This window comes from Sceloporus undulatus, chromosome 2 (assembly GCF_019175285.1).
Source record: "Sceloporus undulatus isolate JIND9_A2432 ecotype Alabama chromosome 2, SceUnd_v1.1, whole genome shotgun sequence".
In the NCBI taxonomy this organism is placed as follows: Eukaryota; Metazoa; Chordata; class Lepidosauria; order Squamata; family Phrynosomatidae; genus Sceloporus; species Sceloporus undulatus.
The window spans coordinates 25270386-25284777 of record NC_056523.1 but is presented as its reverse complement, the minus strand read 5'-3'; the positions used below and the strand labels follow the sequence as shown (position 1 = coordinate 25284777).

At 41.4% G+C, this 14392-nt stretch overlaps 1 protein-coding gene across 2 annotated transcripts in view; it reads left to right on the top strand.

Moving 5' to 3' along the window:
- Positions 1 to 14392, top strand: part of FAM107A (family with sequence similarity 107 member A) — an 80324-nt gene that overhangs the window by 28139 nt on the left and 37793 nt on the right. The window contains exon 2 of one of the 2 annotated variants that reach the window (XM_042447895.1): positions 7462 to 7525. In XM_042447895.1, coding sequence (XP_042303829.1) covers positions 7462 to 7525 — 64 coding nt within the window. Of the gene's footprint in view, positions 1 to 7461; positions 7526 to 13331; positions 13603 to 14392 lie in introns of those variants that run through there. The other variant, XM_042447896.1, reaches the window with a different exon arrangement.

Here is a 14392-nt window from a genome sequence, read left to right as displayed (position 1 = left end):
GACTGCAACTCCCATCAATCTTAGCCATAATAGTCAACAGTGAAGGATGTTAGTATGCAAAGGGATCTTGCAGCACCTTTGATATTAACTGTGGGAACGAAGTTGTAGTATGAGCTTTTGGGGGTGCTCCCATTGGTTTATATTACGTGCTACAAATCGAATCCAAGGTACATCGTTCCTATTAGAAACCGAATTAATTCTAGAACAGTTCTACTTCCTCAGATGCATGACAGTTTACTTTTGCCTGAGTCCTACTGGAAAGGGCAACACCTCAGCTCTTCTGTGCCTCTCCTACTTACTGTAAGATGCAGTTTGAGAACCGCTGGAAGACTGCACCACATCTGTCCCTGCTTATAACTGGTATGTTTGCCTATCAGTCATTAGTGAAAGATGTCACAGATGGGATTGTTACACTTCTCACACAGAAAAAAAAAAGAACAGTAGTAGTACTTCTGAGCCTGATTAAGAAAACAAATCTTCAGTGTCCGAGGAAACATGAACTGATCTTGGTCAGGAACAATGGCAACCATTTAGACAGCAGTTCCAGTCCTCTTAGATCAGTCCAAGGATCCTGCACAAGATAACCAGAAGTCCTCCTTTTCCAGGACATGGATTTTGGTATTCATGGTGGGTCCTGGAACTAAACTCCAGAGGATACCAAGGCCCCACTATACATATTAGTTTCTACAAACTCCAAAGCAAGCTTTCAGTGTTGCAAAGAGGGTTTTTTAAAAGCACATTTTAAAGAGAAATGGACATTTATTTTTCATTCAAGTACAGGGAGTGAAACTGATAAAAATAAACAGGCATAATGTGTCCTCTTTCAGAAGAACTGCTGTCCTTACTGTGCCAAGATGTTGAATAATGATACAAGCAAGGCCAGAAGCAGTACACTATCTTTAAGCCAAACATATTTTTGCCAAGCCGAGTAAGACCCTGCACTCAGACAAAAAAAAAGGGGGGGTGGGAGATATTTATTGAACCATTTCCTGTATTGCTATGTATTTTATATGTATTATCCTATTATTTCTTAGATTGTATGCCATAGGCAGGTTTACCCTTATATATTTATTGTTTTTATGTACAGCGCTGTGCAAATCTACAGCACTATATAAATAATAATAATAATAATAATAATAATTTGTTCCTCAAAGTGCTGTTCTACCAAAGCAAGTAGTTGTCTGGGTAAAGTCTTAGGGGTGAGCAACTTATTGCTTGTTTCTGGACTGCAATTCCCATTAGCCCTACTCAGCACAGTGAAAAGTGAGACATCTTGGGAGTTGCCATCTATCAGCATATGGAGGGTTACACATTGAACATCCGTATCCTAGGTTTTCACTTTTAAGGTCTCAGGAGAAGCACTGATTCCTCTTGTTGCTGTTGTTGTTGTTGTTCCTTTCTTGCCCCTTACTCCAGGTTTATCTTCTCCTTTTTTAAGTTTCCTCTTTCAAATCTCCAACAGGTATTCCAGTTTTGTCTCTTAGGGTTCTATTTTGATTCTACACTTGAATCAAGCTTATGCATAAAGAAACCTACTGGGACTGTGGGGCTCTACAGACTGCCCCTTTTCCCACCGGATGGGGGCTGTGGCAACTTCATGCCATGGCCCCGATCTGGTCTTTTGAGAGCATGAAAAGGAGCAGCAAAAAGCAGGTCCTTTTTGTGCCCTTGAAAGGGCACCATAGCCGCGGCAGTGCTATGTAGCAATGTCATATGGATGCAATGCTGGAGGAGTGCCATGATGGTGCGCGCCATGTGGAGCGGCACACAGCATCATGATGCCATGGGGGCAGAGTCAGGATATGCGTCATCTGGACACGACGCCCCTACTCTGCTCCCAGGCCGGCCTTTCAGGCCAGTCTGTACATGGCCTCAGTTCAGAAAGCAAAAGTAGCTTGCATACAATGAACTCAGCTGGCAGGAGAGAAGAGAAGGTGGTGGAGTCCTGCCCTTCCTAGTAGGTTCAAGGCAAAAGCAAACTGCTGCATCCTAACCTATGTGTTCCTCCTCATAAATAACTTTTGCTATTTTGTCCACACTCTGTTACCTGGCCACACGTCTTATTTTTCAGCTGTGAAATGTTGGAGGGTATGCTATCTACTAAAACCTGGAGAAATAAATTATATTTCCCCTTCAGCATGGGAAAGCCAAGAGCACGGCCTTTTTGCAGTGGTACTTTGGCCAAATGTGGACAGTGTAAGGAAGACACAAATATGGCCTTTGGCCTGCACGTGGCCCACAGTGTACATGTTGCCCATTCCTCTTTCATAGATACTTCCACAGACCCAAGTAATGTCAATGATTTCAGCTGTGTTGATCCAGTCTCAGCAGGGCAGGACTGGAAAAGCAAGGGTGGAGTAAAGAATAAGCCCATGGGGATGGAGGAAAGAGATATCGGAGATTATGAGATAGATGGGACGTCCTTGCCCCATCGTTTTTCCATCCTTGTTCAATCCTTCTTGCGGGATCACAGGAAGGACTTTCAGATGGCATCGCACTGATCTGGACATTTTCCTGTCTGGAAAGGGCAAATGACAGTGATCGCGCAAAAGACTTTAATATAAGATCATGCTGATCCTGTCATTGTCCCTCCAGTGAGGTGGAGTTGTCCTGTCCTTGCTCTTCATTTTGCATTAACAGAAGAACCCATTAATGCAATTCCTCTTCACTGACAGGTTTATGACAGGATTGGCATGGCAAGAGTGAAAGTCTTTCATCCAATTGCTGTCACGGATGGGATAAGGACGGGCTTCGCTCCCATCCCCCATCTGATAATCTCCATCCAGTTTTAAGCAAAGGGGTCTTGTAGCACCTTTGAGACTAAATGAGCAGAAGAAGCTGTAGCATCTGGGGAAGTAGACCAAGCATCTGGGGAAGTAAGCCAAGATTACAAATGCTTGTGCTACAACTTCTTCCACTCAGTTAGTCACAAAGATGATACAAGATCCTTTTACATACTGATATTCTAGATAAAAACAGCTATGTCTCTGAATTCTGTTTTAGGGGAGAGGAAATGAGCCTGTCCAAAACACCTCCAACCAAATTCCCAGGTCTCCTTATTAATTCCCATTGCATTACGAGATAGGAAGAATATGCCAGCTACGATGTTTACTTGCATATTCCTCCGATTTGAAATGAAACTTTTATGGAACATGCTATGCTAGCACTGAGATAAATATTTGCCAAAGCATCTACTCCTATCTTGTATTCATATTACATTGTCTCAGGGTATCGAGTGCAGGAATCCCAGTTTTCTAAGTGCCATCGCAGGAAGAGAGGTCTTCTAACCATGAAACTTGCATTGTCCAAAGGAACAGCTCCAGAGAAACATCACCTAGCAACCAGCAAGGCTGACATGCAGTAACCTTCAGGGAGCTGTGGAGAAACACAAAGCCTTTTTGTCCAGAAGTCTTAAAGAGTACAGGTTGGAAATGTGCCCTAATTGAGATGCCAAATTGGGGTCTTAGAGCTCAAGTTAACTTCTGGAAAAACTGGTTTTTTAACTGTGAAACCCACCCTTGTTAATTCCTGCCCAGGGTTAAAGAGGTCAAAGTCACATTCCTCACCTCATTTACTCTGTATATAGGCGACCCAGTATAAATGAGTGGAACAGGATGGAAAAAGCTCATAGTTGTATAGCAGTCTGATACCACTATAACTGTCATGGTTCCCTCCCACAGGATGCAAGCATTTGTACTTTGAAGAAGTCATTAACTGAATCCTGTACTCTGGATCTGGAGAAGGTGTACTCTGAATCCTGTTGTTAATCCCAACTAAAATAAACCTCCGGAATCAATGAGAATTATGCATTTGGTGACATATCATTCAGCAATTGATTCAGTGGGTCTACTCTAGTTGACACTAATCCACAGAATTCAGCCCATACTTAGAAGTCTCTGCTAAGGAGCTCTTGTCCTATACTTCAGGCTAAAGCACTAGAACTCTCTAGCAGAGAATTCTAAATACCCCATCAAATTACAAATCTTAGAGTTCCATCGATGAAAACCATGGCAAATAAGGTTGTTCTTGTTGGTGTCACCTGTCATCAGGTTGACTTCAACTTATGGTGACCCTGGCCTCATTCCCACTTACAAATAAATTGCTTTGCAAACCGAATCGGCAGCAGAGCATGGTTTACACTACCTTTCCCCCGACTGCAGTTTCTTGCTGCAAAATAAAATAAAATAACCCTCTTGTAATTCACATTGATGAATGAATAGATTCAAAATGGACCCTCTCCAGCTGGCCAAAAGGCAAATTTAAATCGATTCCGATCTGCATCTGGTTCACATTTACATGGAACTGATTTACCCAAAAAGAAGCAGAAAAAATCAGTATCAAAAAGTCATAGCTTAAATGGGTCTAGCGCATGGCCCCCCTCTCCAAAACATTTCAGCGATTCGGTTCAAGTGTGAACCAGGGTCATTTAAACTGGTTCACACTGATTTGTGATCCAGTTTAAAAGGTAGTGGGAATGAGGCCCCTATGAATGAGAGCCTTGGTTTTCAGCTGCCCTTCTCAGGTCTTACAAACTCAAAGCTATGGCTTCCTTGATTGAATCAATCCCCTTGTGAGGCAGTCTTTCTCCTTTCCTACTGCCTTCCCCTATACCTAACATTATCAATTTTTGTTGTAGAGATTTACACTCTCTCAGCATTTATGCACTGCAAGAATAAAGCAGTTTGAGACACTTTAACTGCCATGGCTTCATCCTGTGAAATCCTGGGACTTGTAGTTCGGTGAGGTATTCAACCTGGTCTGTCAGAGAGTTCTGGTGCCTTGCCAAATTACAAATCCCAGGATTCTGTAGGATAGAGTCGTAGCAGTCAGAGTGGTGCCAAAACTCCTTTATTTATGCAATGTAGACAACACCCTCTGACTCTGAAAACAGTGGCTGAGATCCTACATCAAGCAGGTACAGCATAAATCTCTGCCCACATAATTCTGTGGCCTCCCCACACTTTCCATTTGGCTGTCAAATGTCAAGAAGGGCTGTGGCTGCTCATTACTGATGGGGAGGAGAGGGAAGGAGGAAGCAATTCTTAGGAGGAAGACAAAACTGTTCCAATCTCCTAGAGGAGAAGAAATGAAGGTGCATGTGTGCACCATCCTTTTCTTTTCCCCTGGAACAAAGATACAACATTTCTTCCTCCTCTGAATTGCCTTTCCCATTCTCCCCCCCCCCCTCCACACTCAAATAAGGAGCAGTAGCAGGTCTTACCAGCAATGGGGGGCAGGTATGAACAAGAAGCAAAGGGCAAGAGAATAGTCCCCTTCATTGCATCCCAAAGGAGATATGCATGCGCATAAACCACACTTACACATGCATAAGCCTCTAACAAGATTCTGCCCAGTTGAGCTGTCCATACCATCGTGATATACTAGTAGTGGGATCTGCCTTTATAAATAGCTAGAGTGCCACCTGTTCTACTTTGCAGAGAACAGTCCTCTGTTTGGAGGCATTCTTTGTTTGAAGAACTGGTCAGTCCAGAACTGGACCATAAGAAAGGAGAACTGGGTGCTGAAGTTGCCCCTCAGCCAATTAACTGTTCAGATTATTGCATTTCTTCTTAAATCAGAGTAACTGTCTCCAAATTCAAAACAGTACATATCAATTAACATGTGCCATATTTTTATCTCTTTGTTGTTGTAATGTATTTCTTGATCTTAGGAGACTTACTGTTCAAAAGAATGGCAAAACTGGGGGATGATAACACAAACCTCCTGGCTGTAAGGAAGACAGTTAACACATGTGATGTGATAACAGAACATGTGATGCAAAAAGATAAGAGATGTTTGTTATGTTTTAGGACATTTAACCAGTTTATAATCATTTGAATGGAAACCACATACATTTCAAGGGCACTTGGAGTTTCCATAGATAGATCCCCTCCTAATTATTCTTCATCCCAGAACTGACTTGGTTCTCCACAGGATAAAGTTTGCCCCTCTCCCATTAGGTTTCTAACCGACAAGACTGAGAGGTGATATGATAGTGATATTTAACTACCTAAAGGAATGTCACATAGAGGATAGAATGTGGTTGTTTTCAGCTGCTCCAGATACTAGAATATGAACCAATGGACTCAAATTACAAAAAAAGAGATTTCTCCAAAGCTTTAGGAAGAACATCTTGACTGTAAAAACTTTTTGACAGCAAAATAGACTGCCTCAGGGGGTGGTGGACTCTTCTTCTTTGGAGATCTTTAAACAGAGGTAAATAAAATACACAAATATAGGATGGTTGGCACCTGGCTTGAAAGCAGTATATATGAAAAGGGTATTGGGGTCTTAGTAGACCACAAGCTAAAGATGAGACAACAGAGTGATGCAGCAGCCAAAAAAAACCAATCTAATTTTGGGATGCATCAATAGGAGTATAGTATCAAGACCAAAGAAAGTCATAGTGCCACTCTATTCTGCTTTGATCAGAGCTCACCTGGAATATTGTGTCTGGTTTTGGGGACCACAGTTCATGGATACTGACAAATTAGAACATGTCCCAAGAGTGACCAAGATGATCAAAAGGATAAGAACCAAGTCTTATGATGAATGACTTATCGTAGTGTATAATTAGCTTGGAGAAGAGAAAACAGGTCCAAAACACACTGTAGAAATAATCCAGTTTGAGACAGTTTTAACTGCCCTGGCTCAGTACTAGGGAATCCTAGAATTGTAGTTTTTTGTGCCACTAGAGCTCTCTGACAGAGAAGGCTAAATGCTTCACAAAGCTACAGTTCGCAGAATAGGGCAATTAAGGCGGTCTCAAATTGGATTATTTCTGCAGTGTGTTTTGGACCTAAGAGTCCACATGATGCTTATTGTTAACAATTTGTAGGGATATCATGTAGAAGGTGGTGTGTGATCATTTTCTGCTGCTCCAGAAACTACCAATGGATACAAATTGCTAGATTCCACTTAAACATTAGGGAGAACTTCTTTACTGTAAGAGCTGTCCAAAGGTGGGGGACTCCATCTTTGGAGGTCTTTAAATGGAGATAGAATGGGAATCTTTCAGGAATGCTTTAGTTGTATATTCCTGCCTGGCAGGGGATTGGACTAGATGGCCCTTGTGATCCCTTCCAATTTTAAGATTCTATGATCTCCAAAATCCAAAATTATGCATCCTTTGGGTCATGGCCATGCCACAGCAATACAAAAGGAGTATACAGTGGGATCTTGGTATCCACTGGGGTTTGGTTCTAGGACCCCACATGGATGCCAAATTCTTTGGATGCTCAAATCCCTTGATCTAGAGTGAGACAATCAAATGGTGTCCCTTACATACAATGGGAAAATCAAGCTTTGCTTTTTGAATTTTTAATTTTTAAAAACATTTTCAAGCCATGGGTCCACGGATATAGAGGGCCAACTGTAATAACCTACCTCCTATGTTTTAGAGGAAAACCAGGAACTTAATAATAAACCAACTGTATTTCTTTCTCTTTTTCTTTTCCTCAGAAAGAATACTCTCTTCAGTCTACATGTCACAAGGAAAATGGGAAACATATTATCAACGGCTCAGGTGAGTGTTTGAAATATCGTGAGCCTATGAGGGAGAGAGAGCAGCATCCAGAATTGGACCATAATTTCTCAGAAAAGACATTCCTGAGAAAATCTCCTGAGAGCTTTCTTTTTCTGGCTTTGTTTGAAGGAATGAAAATCTCAGCCCTACCGCTTGCTAAGATTATTTGGTAAATTGGCCTCTGGCCATTTTTACATCTGTGAATAGGACAGGAGATATCAGGTGCAACTTGGGTCTGAGGTTTAATATTAGCCATATCCCAATGATGAATATCCAAGAGTATGGCAGTGGGGGAATGTGTGGGGTTAGCTTTGCCCTCTCAGTAAGGATGTATACACCAGCAGATTTGTGACTGCCTCATTCTGAAGACGGCTCCCTTCCTTGTGAACATAAAGAAAAAACTCCAGTCAATCTGAGTTCCCGTTCTTGTCAAGCAAACCCTATATAACTAGAAAATGGTCACATACTGAGGTTTATGTGTAGGGATGTGTAGGGATGTCAAAAAAAGAAAGTTTTGTTCTGAAAAAAAAACAATACATTTCACCTAAGAAATGTTTGTATAGCTTTTTCTAAAAGCTGTTAAAAATGGTGACAAAGACAATGTGTTGTTTGTTGTTAACTGCCCTTGAGTCAACCTCAACTGATGGTGACCCAGTGGATGAGACATCTTCAAGTCTCCCTGTGCTCCACTGCTCTGCTTAAGTCCTATAGATTCAGGCCCATGACCTCCCTGCCTTCTCATGATGTGGCCTCAGTTTGATCATCTTGGCTTCCAGGGAGAGTTCAGCTTTCATCTGTTCTAGGACCCATTTCTTTGTCTTTTTGGCTGTCCACGGTATTCTCAGCACTCTTCTCCAGCATTATATCTCAAAATGATTTTCTTCTTATCTGCTTTCTTCACTGTCCAGCTCTCACATCCCTACATGGTAATGGGGAATACAATGGCTTGGATGGTCCTCACTGTAGTGCTCCTTTGCATATATTTATGCTTTAGGATCTTATCTTGTTCTTTCATAGCTGCCCTTCCCATTCCTACTCTTCTTACTATTTCTTGACCACAGTCTCCATTCTGATCAATGTTTGATCCAACTCTTTAATGATTTCTATTTCCACGTTGTCTAGATTGAATTTATGTAGAACCTTCATGGCCATTATTGTTGTTTTCTTTATGTTCAGCAGCAAGCCTGCCCTTGCACTTTATTCTTTTACCTTCCTTAGTAATTTTTCCAAGTCTGTGATGGTTTCTGCTAATAGTATGGTGTCATCTGCATATCTTAGATTGTTAATATTACTTCCTATCATCTTCACTCCTTCTTCTGAGTCTAAACCAGCTCTTCATATGATATTTTCTGCATACAAGTTGAACATGTGGGAAGATTAAATGCAGCCTTGGCCAAACTGAGTGGCATTCTGTTTCTCGATATTCTGTTTTAACAGTAGCCTCTTGCCCGAAATACAGATTTCTCCTCAAAGCTATCAGATGTACTGGCACTCCCATGACTTTAAGAGTCATCCATAGCTTTTCATGATCTATGCAGTCAAATGCTTTGCTAGAGTTTATAAAGCACACACTGATTTCCCCCCCCCCCCCACTCCCTTAGCCATAGTATGTTTGCAATGTGGTCCCTATTCCTTTTTCCTTTCCTGAACTCCACTTGCACCTCTGGGATTTCTCTCTCCGTATGCTGTTAGAGTTTGTGTTGCAGAATTTTAAGCATAATTTTGCTTGAATGGGAAATTAATCCTATGGTCCTATAGCTGATGCTATCTTTTGTGTTTCCTGGTAAAATCTCGTCCCATTTCCCCCTCCCACCCAATCTTTTGCCACCTGCAGATAGGTTATTTACTTATTTTATTTTTTATTAATTAAAATATTTATATTTCTCCTAATATTATAGAGTCTCAGGGTGGTGTTAGAGTAGGAACAATTTAAACAGTTTAAAACCACCCCACATTAAAAGTAATAAAGTCATTTAAACAGATTTAAAACATGTAAAACAAGTTAACAGATTAAAACAGATTAAGTGGTTAATACAGGTAAAGCTACATGTATGTACTTTCTAGAAAAGTAAATGTGGACCCAAGTTATTGAATAAAAACCCATGCTTTGACTTGATGCTGGCAAGAGACCAGCCAATTTCCTCCAAAAAGAGGAATTTCTATCAAGGGTGCCACAGCAATGAAGGCCCTCTCCCATGTCCTCCTGAGCTGCATTTTATCTTTTGGTGGGAGACAGAGGAGAGCCCCTCCAGCAGATCTCACTCCTCAAGCAGAATGGAGAATGATGGCAGGAGGGCATTTTTGCTCAGCTCTAGGCCTGCATCTTGTTTATCAACATCATGGCAAGATCCAGTGGGGCTGTTTCCTTGGCAGAAATGAGAGGCAGGAATCCCCTCTTCCCTCTGCAATCCCCTCTCCCATGCCATCAAGACCTGTTCAGGAATGCAAGGAAAGCATCGGAAGTAGGTTCTGTGTAACTCAAGGAGCTGCAGCAAAGAGGAGAGTGGAAAAATTTCGATTTCAGTTAGTGCTCTTACAGTTGATGTCTCCTAGGGTCCTCTAATTTTGACTTTTTAAATTTTATTAATTTTAATTTTGTTAAATATGCAAACTTACATATACACAACAAACCCCATAACCAAAATCTTGAAATCAAATGATCACTATTTCCTTTCCCCCTCTCACTCCCTCCCCCCTTTAAAAAGAATGCAAACATATAAGAAACCCATAGTAAATAAAAACAAAACAAAACAAGACTTCCTGCCTATTCTTTAATTGATTTCTTCACTGTAATAGCTCTTTACTTTTCCTGTGTTAATCTATTTTTCAGGGTCCTCTAATTTTGACAGCCTCCAAAAATGTTTGAATGTCTGATAGAGCAGTCTAATCCATGGGTTGTGAGAGAAGACCCCTCCTATCTAAACTCTTTCCCCCCAGATCCCTACATCATCATCATCATTATCATCATCATCCATTCTTTTGATATTTTCCCTGCCCTTCCTCATAGGACTTTCAGGATGGACAACAATCTATGAAATGCAATATATGCAAATGGCCCTGTGATTCAGTGACTGTTTTTCTGAAAGGGGTAGCAGGTGGATGATCACCCCTTTCCTCTTCCTCATCTTCCTCATCCCTCATTGTTTTAATATTTTTCCCTGCCTTTCCTCATGGAAGTTCTAGGGTGGCTTACAATCTATAAATTGCAATACAGTTGGCCCTCCACATTTGCAGCTTTGACTTTTGTGGATTTGGTTATTCACAGAGTTGCTCAATATGTTCTCTCTATGGTTCTCTAGGTCCTCCAGCGCAACTCTGCCAGAGGTTGACCAAGTGATTCCTAGGTAAAACACTTGTCTAGGCATTTGTAGGTCCTCCAGTGTCAACGTCTGCCAAATGGTGGCCACAAAATTACAGTGGAAGATCTAGAGATTCCTAGATAAATGTTCTCTCAGGTAAAAAAAAAAAAAGAGTAGTTTTTTATTTGTGATTTTTCCCCACTTTCATGGGACCCTATTCCCTTAACCCCAGCGAATGTGGAGGGGCCACTGTATATGCAAATATCCTTGGATTCAATTACTAATGTGAAGTCGAAGGCTTTCATGGCCAGCATCCATCGTTTTTGTGGGGGGTTTGGGCTATGTGGCCATGTTCTAGAAGAGTTTCCTCCTGACATTTCGCCAGCATCTGTGCTGGCATCTTCAGAGAATGTTTGCCTGGAAAAAGTGGGTAAATAATAATAATAATAATAATAATAATAATAGTTTTTATTTGTATCTTCCTGCCTCTCCCAATGGATCGACGTGGGATCACAACAGAGTTAAAAACACTTGTAATATTTCAACATTAATTACAATTAAAGCTACAGCTAAAAACATAAAAATCATCAATCAATCACGGGGTCAATCACGGGGTCAGGTGCTCTTGGTCCATACCAACGGTCTTCATAAAAGGTCAGGAGGATATGCGCAGCAGAAGAGCTCTGTCTTTACCGCCTTCTTGAAAATCTCCAAGGATGTAACAAGGCGAGTCTCCTCTGGGAGTCCCGTGCCATAGTCTAAGAGCAGCTATATTGAAAGCTTTTTGGGAAGTGGAAACTTGTTTGGATGGTGGCACCTCTAACAGGTTCTTCCCACTTGTTCTAAGAGTGCGGGGCGGATTGTATGGGGAGATGCATTCCCATAAGTAACCCGGGTATGATGGTAGGCCTACCAGCCTGAAGCCTGACATCAGCACAGAACAATACACATGCAAATCCCTCCTGCCTTCCCAGGTCACACAGTATATATATATACCCACTTTTTCCAGGCAAGCATTCTCTGAAGATGCCAGCCACAGCTGCTGGCAAAACGTCAGGAGGAAACTCTTCTAGAATATGGCCACATAGTCCGAAAAACCCACAAAAAACTATCAATTACTAATGTTTTTCTGAAAGGGGTAGCAGCTTATATGACCACCCCTTTCCTAAAACTTTGGAGTGCTGCTGCTTTTCAGAGTAGAAAATATAGAGATAGATGGACAGATAGTCAGATCCAACAAAAGGCAACTCCATGTGTTCATAGGTGTCTGATGACCTTCGGCTGTTAAACATCCAGTGCCCATGACAGTAGCACTCTATAATTTTCTTGTCAGAAGTACTAAGGATTCACACTTCAAAGGAAATATCCAAGTTCTGTACCCACCCTATTGGATAATTCTTCAATTTTAGATTCTCAGAACTCCACAGCATTGAACCATGGCAGTTAAAGTAATGTCAAACTGGATTATTTTTGAAGTGCAGAAGCAGCTGTAGTCCATTTATACACAAGTACCCTAAAACCACATTATCCTCACTGTGGGATAGCAGCAGTAACCCTGCACATTCTAGGCAACGTATCTGTCAGTCACTTTAACTGTAAAATCATGCCCACTTAAATACCTTGTGAGTGCTTGACCAGAGATGATTGAAGCATGTATGTCCTGTAGTTCCTAAGTACGTCCCTCTATACTGTACTTGAACTCATGTGGTAGGACCCCTGCGAGTTTTGTGGCACCCTTGGATGACATTCCAGCTATCCAGTAGGTATGCGGCCTTGATCCTAACCATCCAAGTGTCATTCCTTTGGTGATTCGAGCTCAACAACAGAAAATTGATTTGGCTCAGTCCATTCTGGCTTGTTTTAAGGCAAAAAAGGGGGACATCTGCTCCTCCAGATGTGGTGGCCTACAGCACATATCAATTGTACCCACCATGGCCAACACAAAGGTATCAAGGGAACTGTAGTCCAGTCGGAGGGCTAAAGGATTTATCGTTTTTACTCCATATGCTGTTAATGCTGCCTCTATAAGGAAAGCCATCTCTGGTTGTTACAACCTGGGCGCTAACTATGATGCTTGTTTTGATTTTGTGCCTGCTATTCCAAGCGTAGGAGTCATTCTGCAAATGTTCCTGTCTAAATTGCCACTCCAGCGACTCCTTAGCTCATCGGAAGCTGGTTTCCATAACGCATTCTTTTGCAAAGGACTACCCAGTGGCTAATTTTCAGTGCAGGGTGTGTGTGTGTGTGTGTGTGTGTGTGTGTAAGAATCCTTCTGAAATGAACAAAAACATGATTCTTTAGCCATGAAAGCAAGAATGCACATATTTCTATCTGATAAGTTCACACTGCATGAACAACAAGCAAAGGGAATCTCAGAGGCCTCCCTCCTTAAAGGTGTGGGCTGATGCATTTGCACAGCAAGTAACATAATGTCACAGGATCTGAGGGAAATGGATTTTTTTTTTAGCAGAATGTGCTTGTCAGCAGGGGAGGTCCGTAGCTATACAGCCACTCGCAGAGTCACGTGACTGCTTGTTCTCATTGCCTTTGAAAAGATCTTTGCACAAGTGAAAGGGCTTCACTGTATACTGCCAAAAAGTAATGCATACTTAGAAACATGCAGAAGTACAGGAAGGGAGGAGAGGCTTAAGTTAGCCAGCAGGGTGCAAAGAAACTCAAAAGGAGCCCTGAAGGGCTTGCGACTATAGAGGATGGAAGACCAGGTGAGAATCCCACCTGGAGCAACCCCGCTGTACAGAGCCATGCTTATCAAATCAGGTAAGCACAAAGCCTAGTGCAAATCTTGTCTTAGTTTGGTGCCTTCTGCTTTCCAGACAACATCCAAAGAAGTCCAAATAGCACAGGATTAGCAGGTGGAACATGTGTACCCATACACCCTTTTGCTTTGGCAACAGAGGATTGTAAATATCATACTGTCTTGGAGCTTCTTTCTTGCATGGCAGAATCCTAAATGTGTGTATGACTTTCTCCCCTGCAGTTTTTATTCATTCAATGAGTCTTCTCCAGAAGTGTCTTGTTGTGATTGCATGTTCTATTATTATTATTATTATTATTATTATTATTATTATTATGAACTTTATTTGGCTCTGGAAGATTACCACCACTGCCTCCATGCAAACCATTCCTCCTTCTACTGCCGCTCTCTCCTTGAAAAGAGGATGGCCAAACCAAAAGCTATAAAGTGAGTAATGTTGTACTTGGAAAGGAATTTTTTATAGGAAAGACTATCAGCAAATAAACTTGTATTGAACTTACTCTGCACCATCAGATGGCCAGGGAGGGAGTAGGTTCAGAAAGATCCATAGATAATTAATTAATAATCAAAAAATGACAGTGTATGATTATATTATTAGTGTGTAGTTGCGTGTGATTATTTTTATTGCCTGATTCTACCTACAAACTGTATGGACTGTTAATAAAGTACAATATATACAATTGCTTCATATAACAATTGCATTAGCTGTATCAGTGAGAGAGTTATACCTTTTCAAGAGGAGAGGAAAATCAATTAAAGTAGTGTCTTTGCAACTGTTTTTATTTTTTTAAA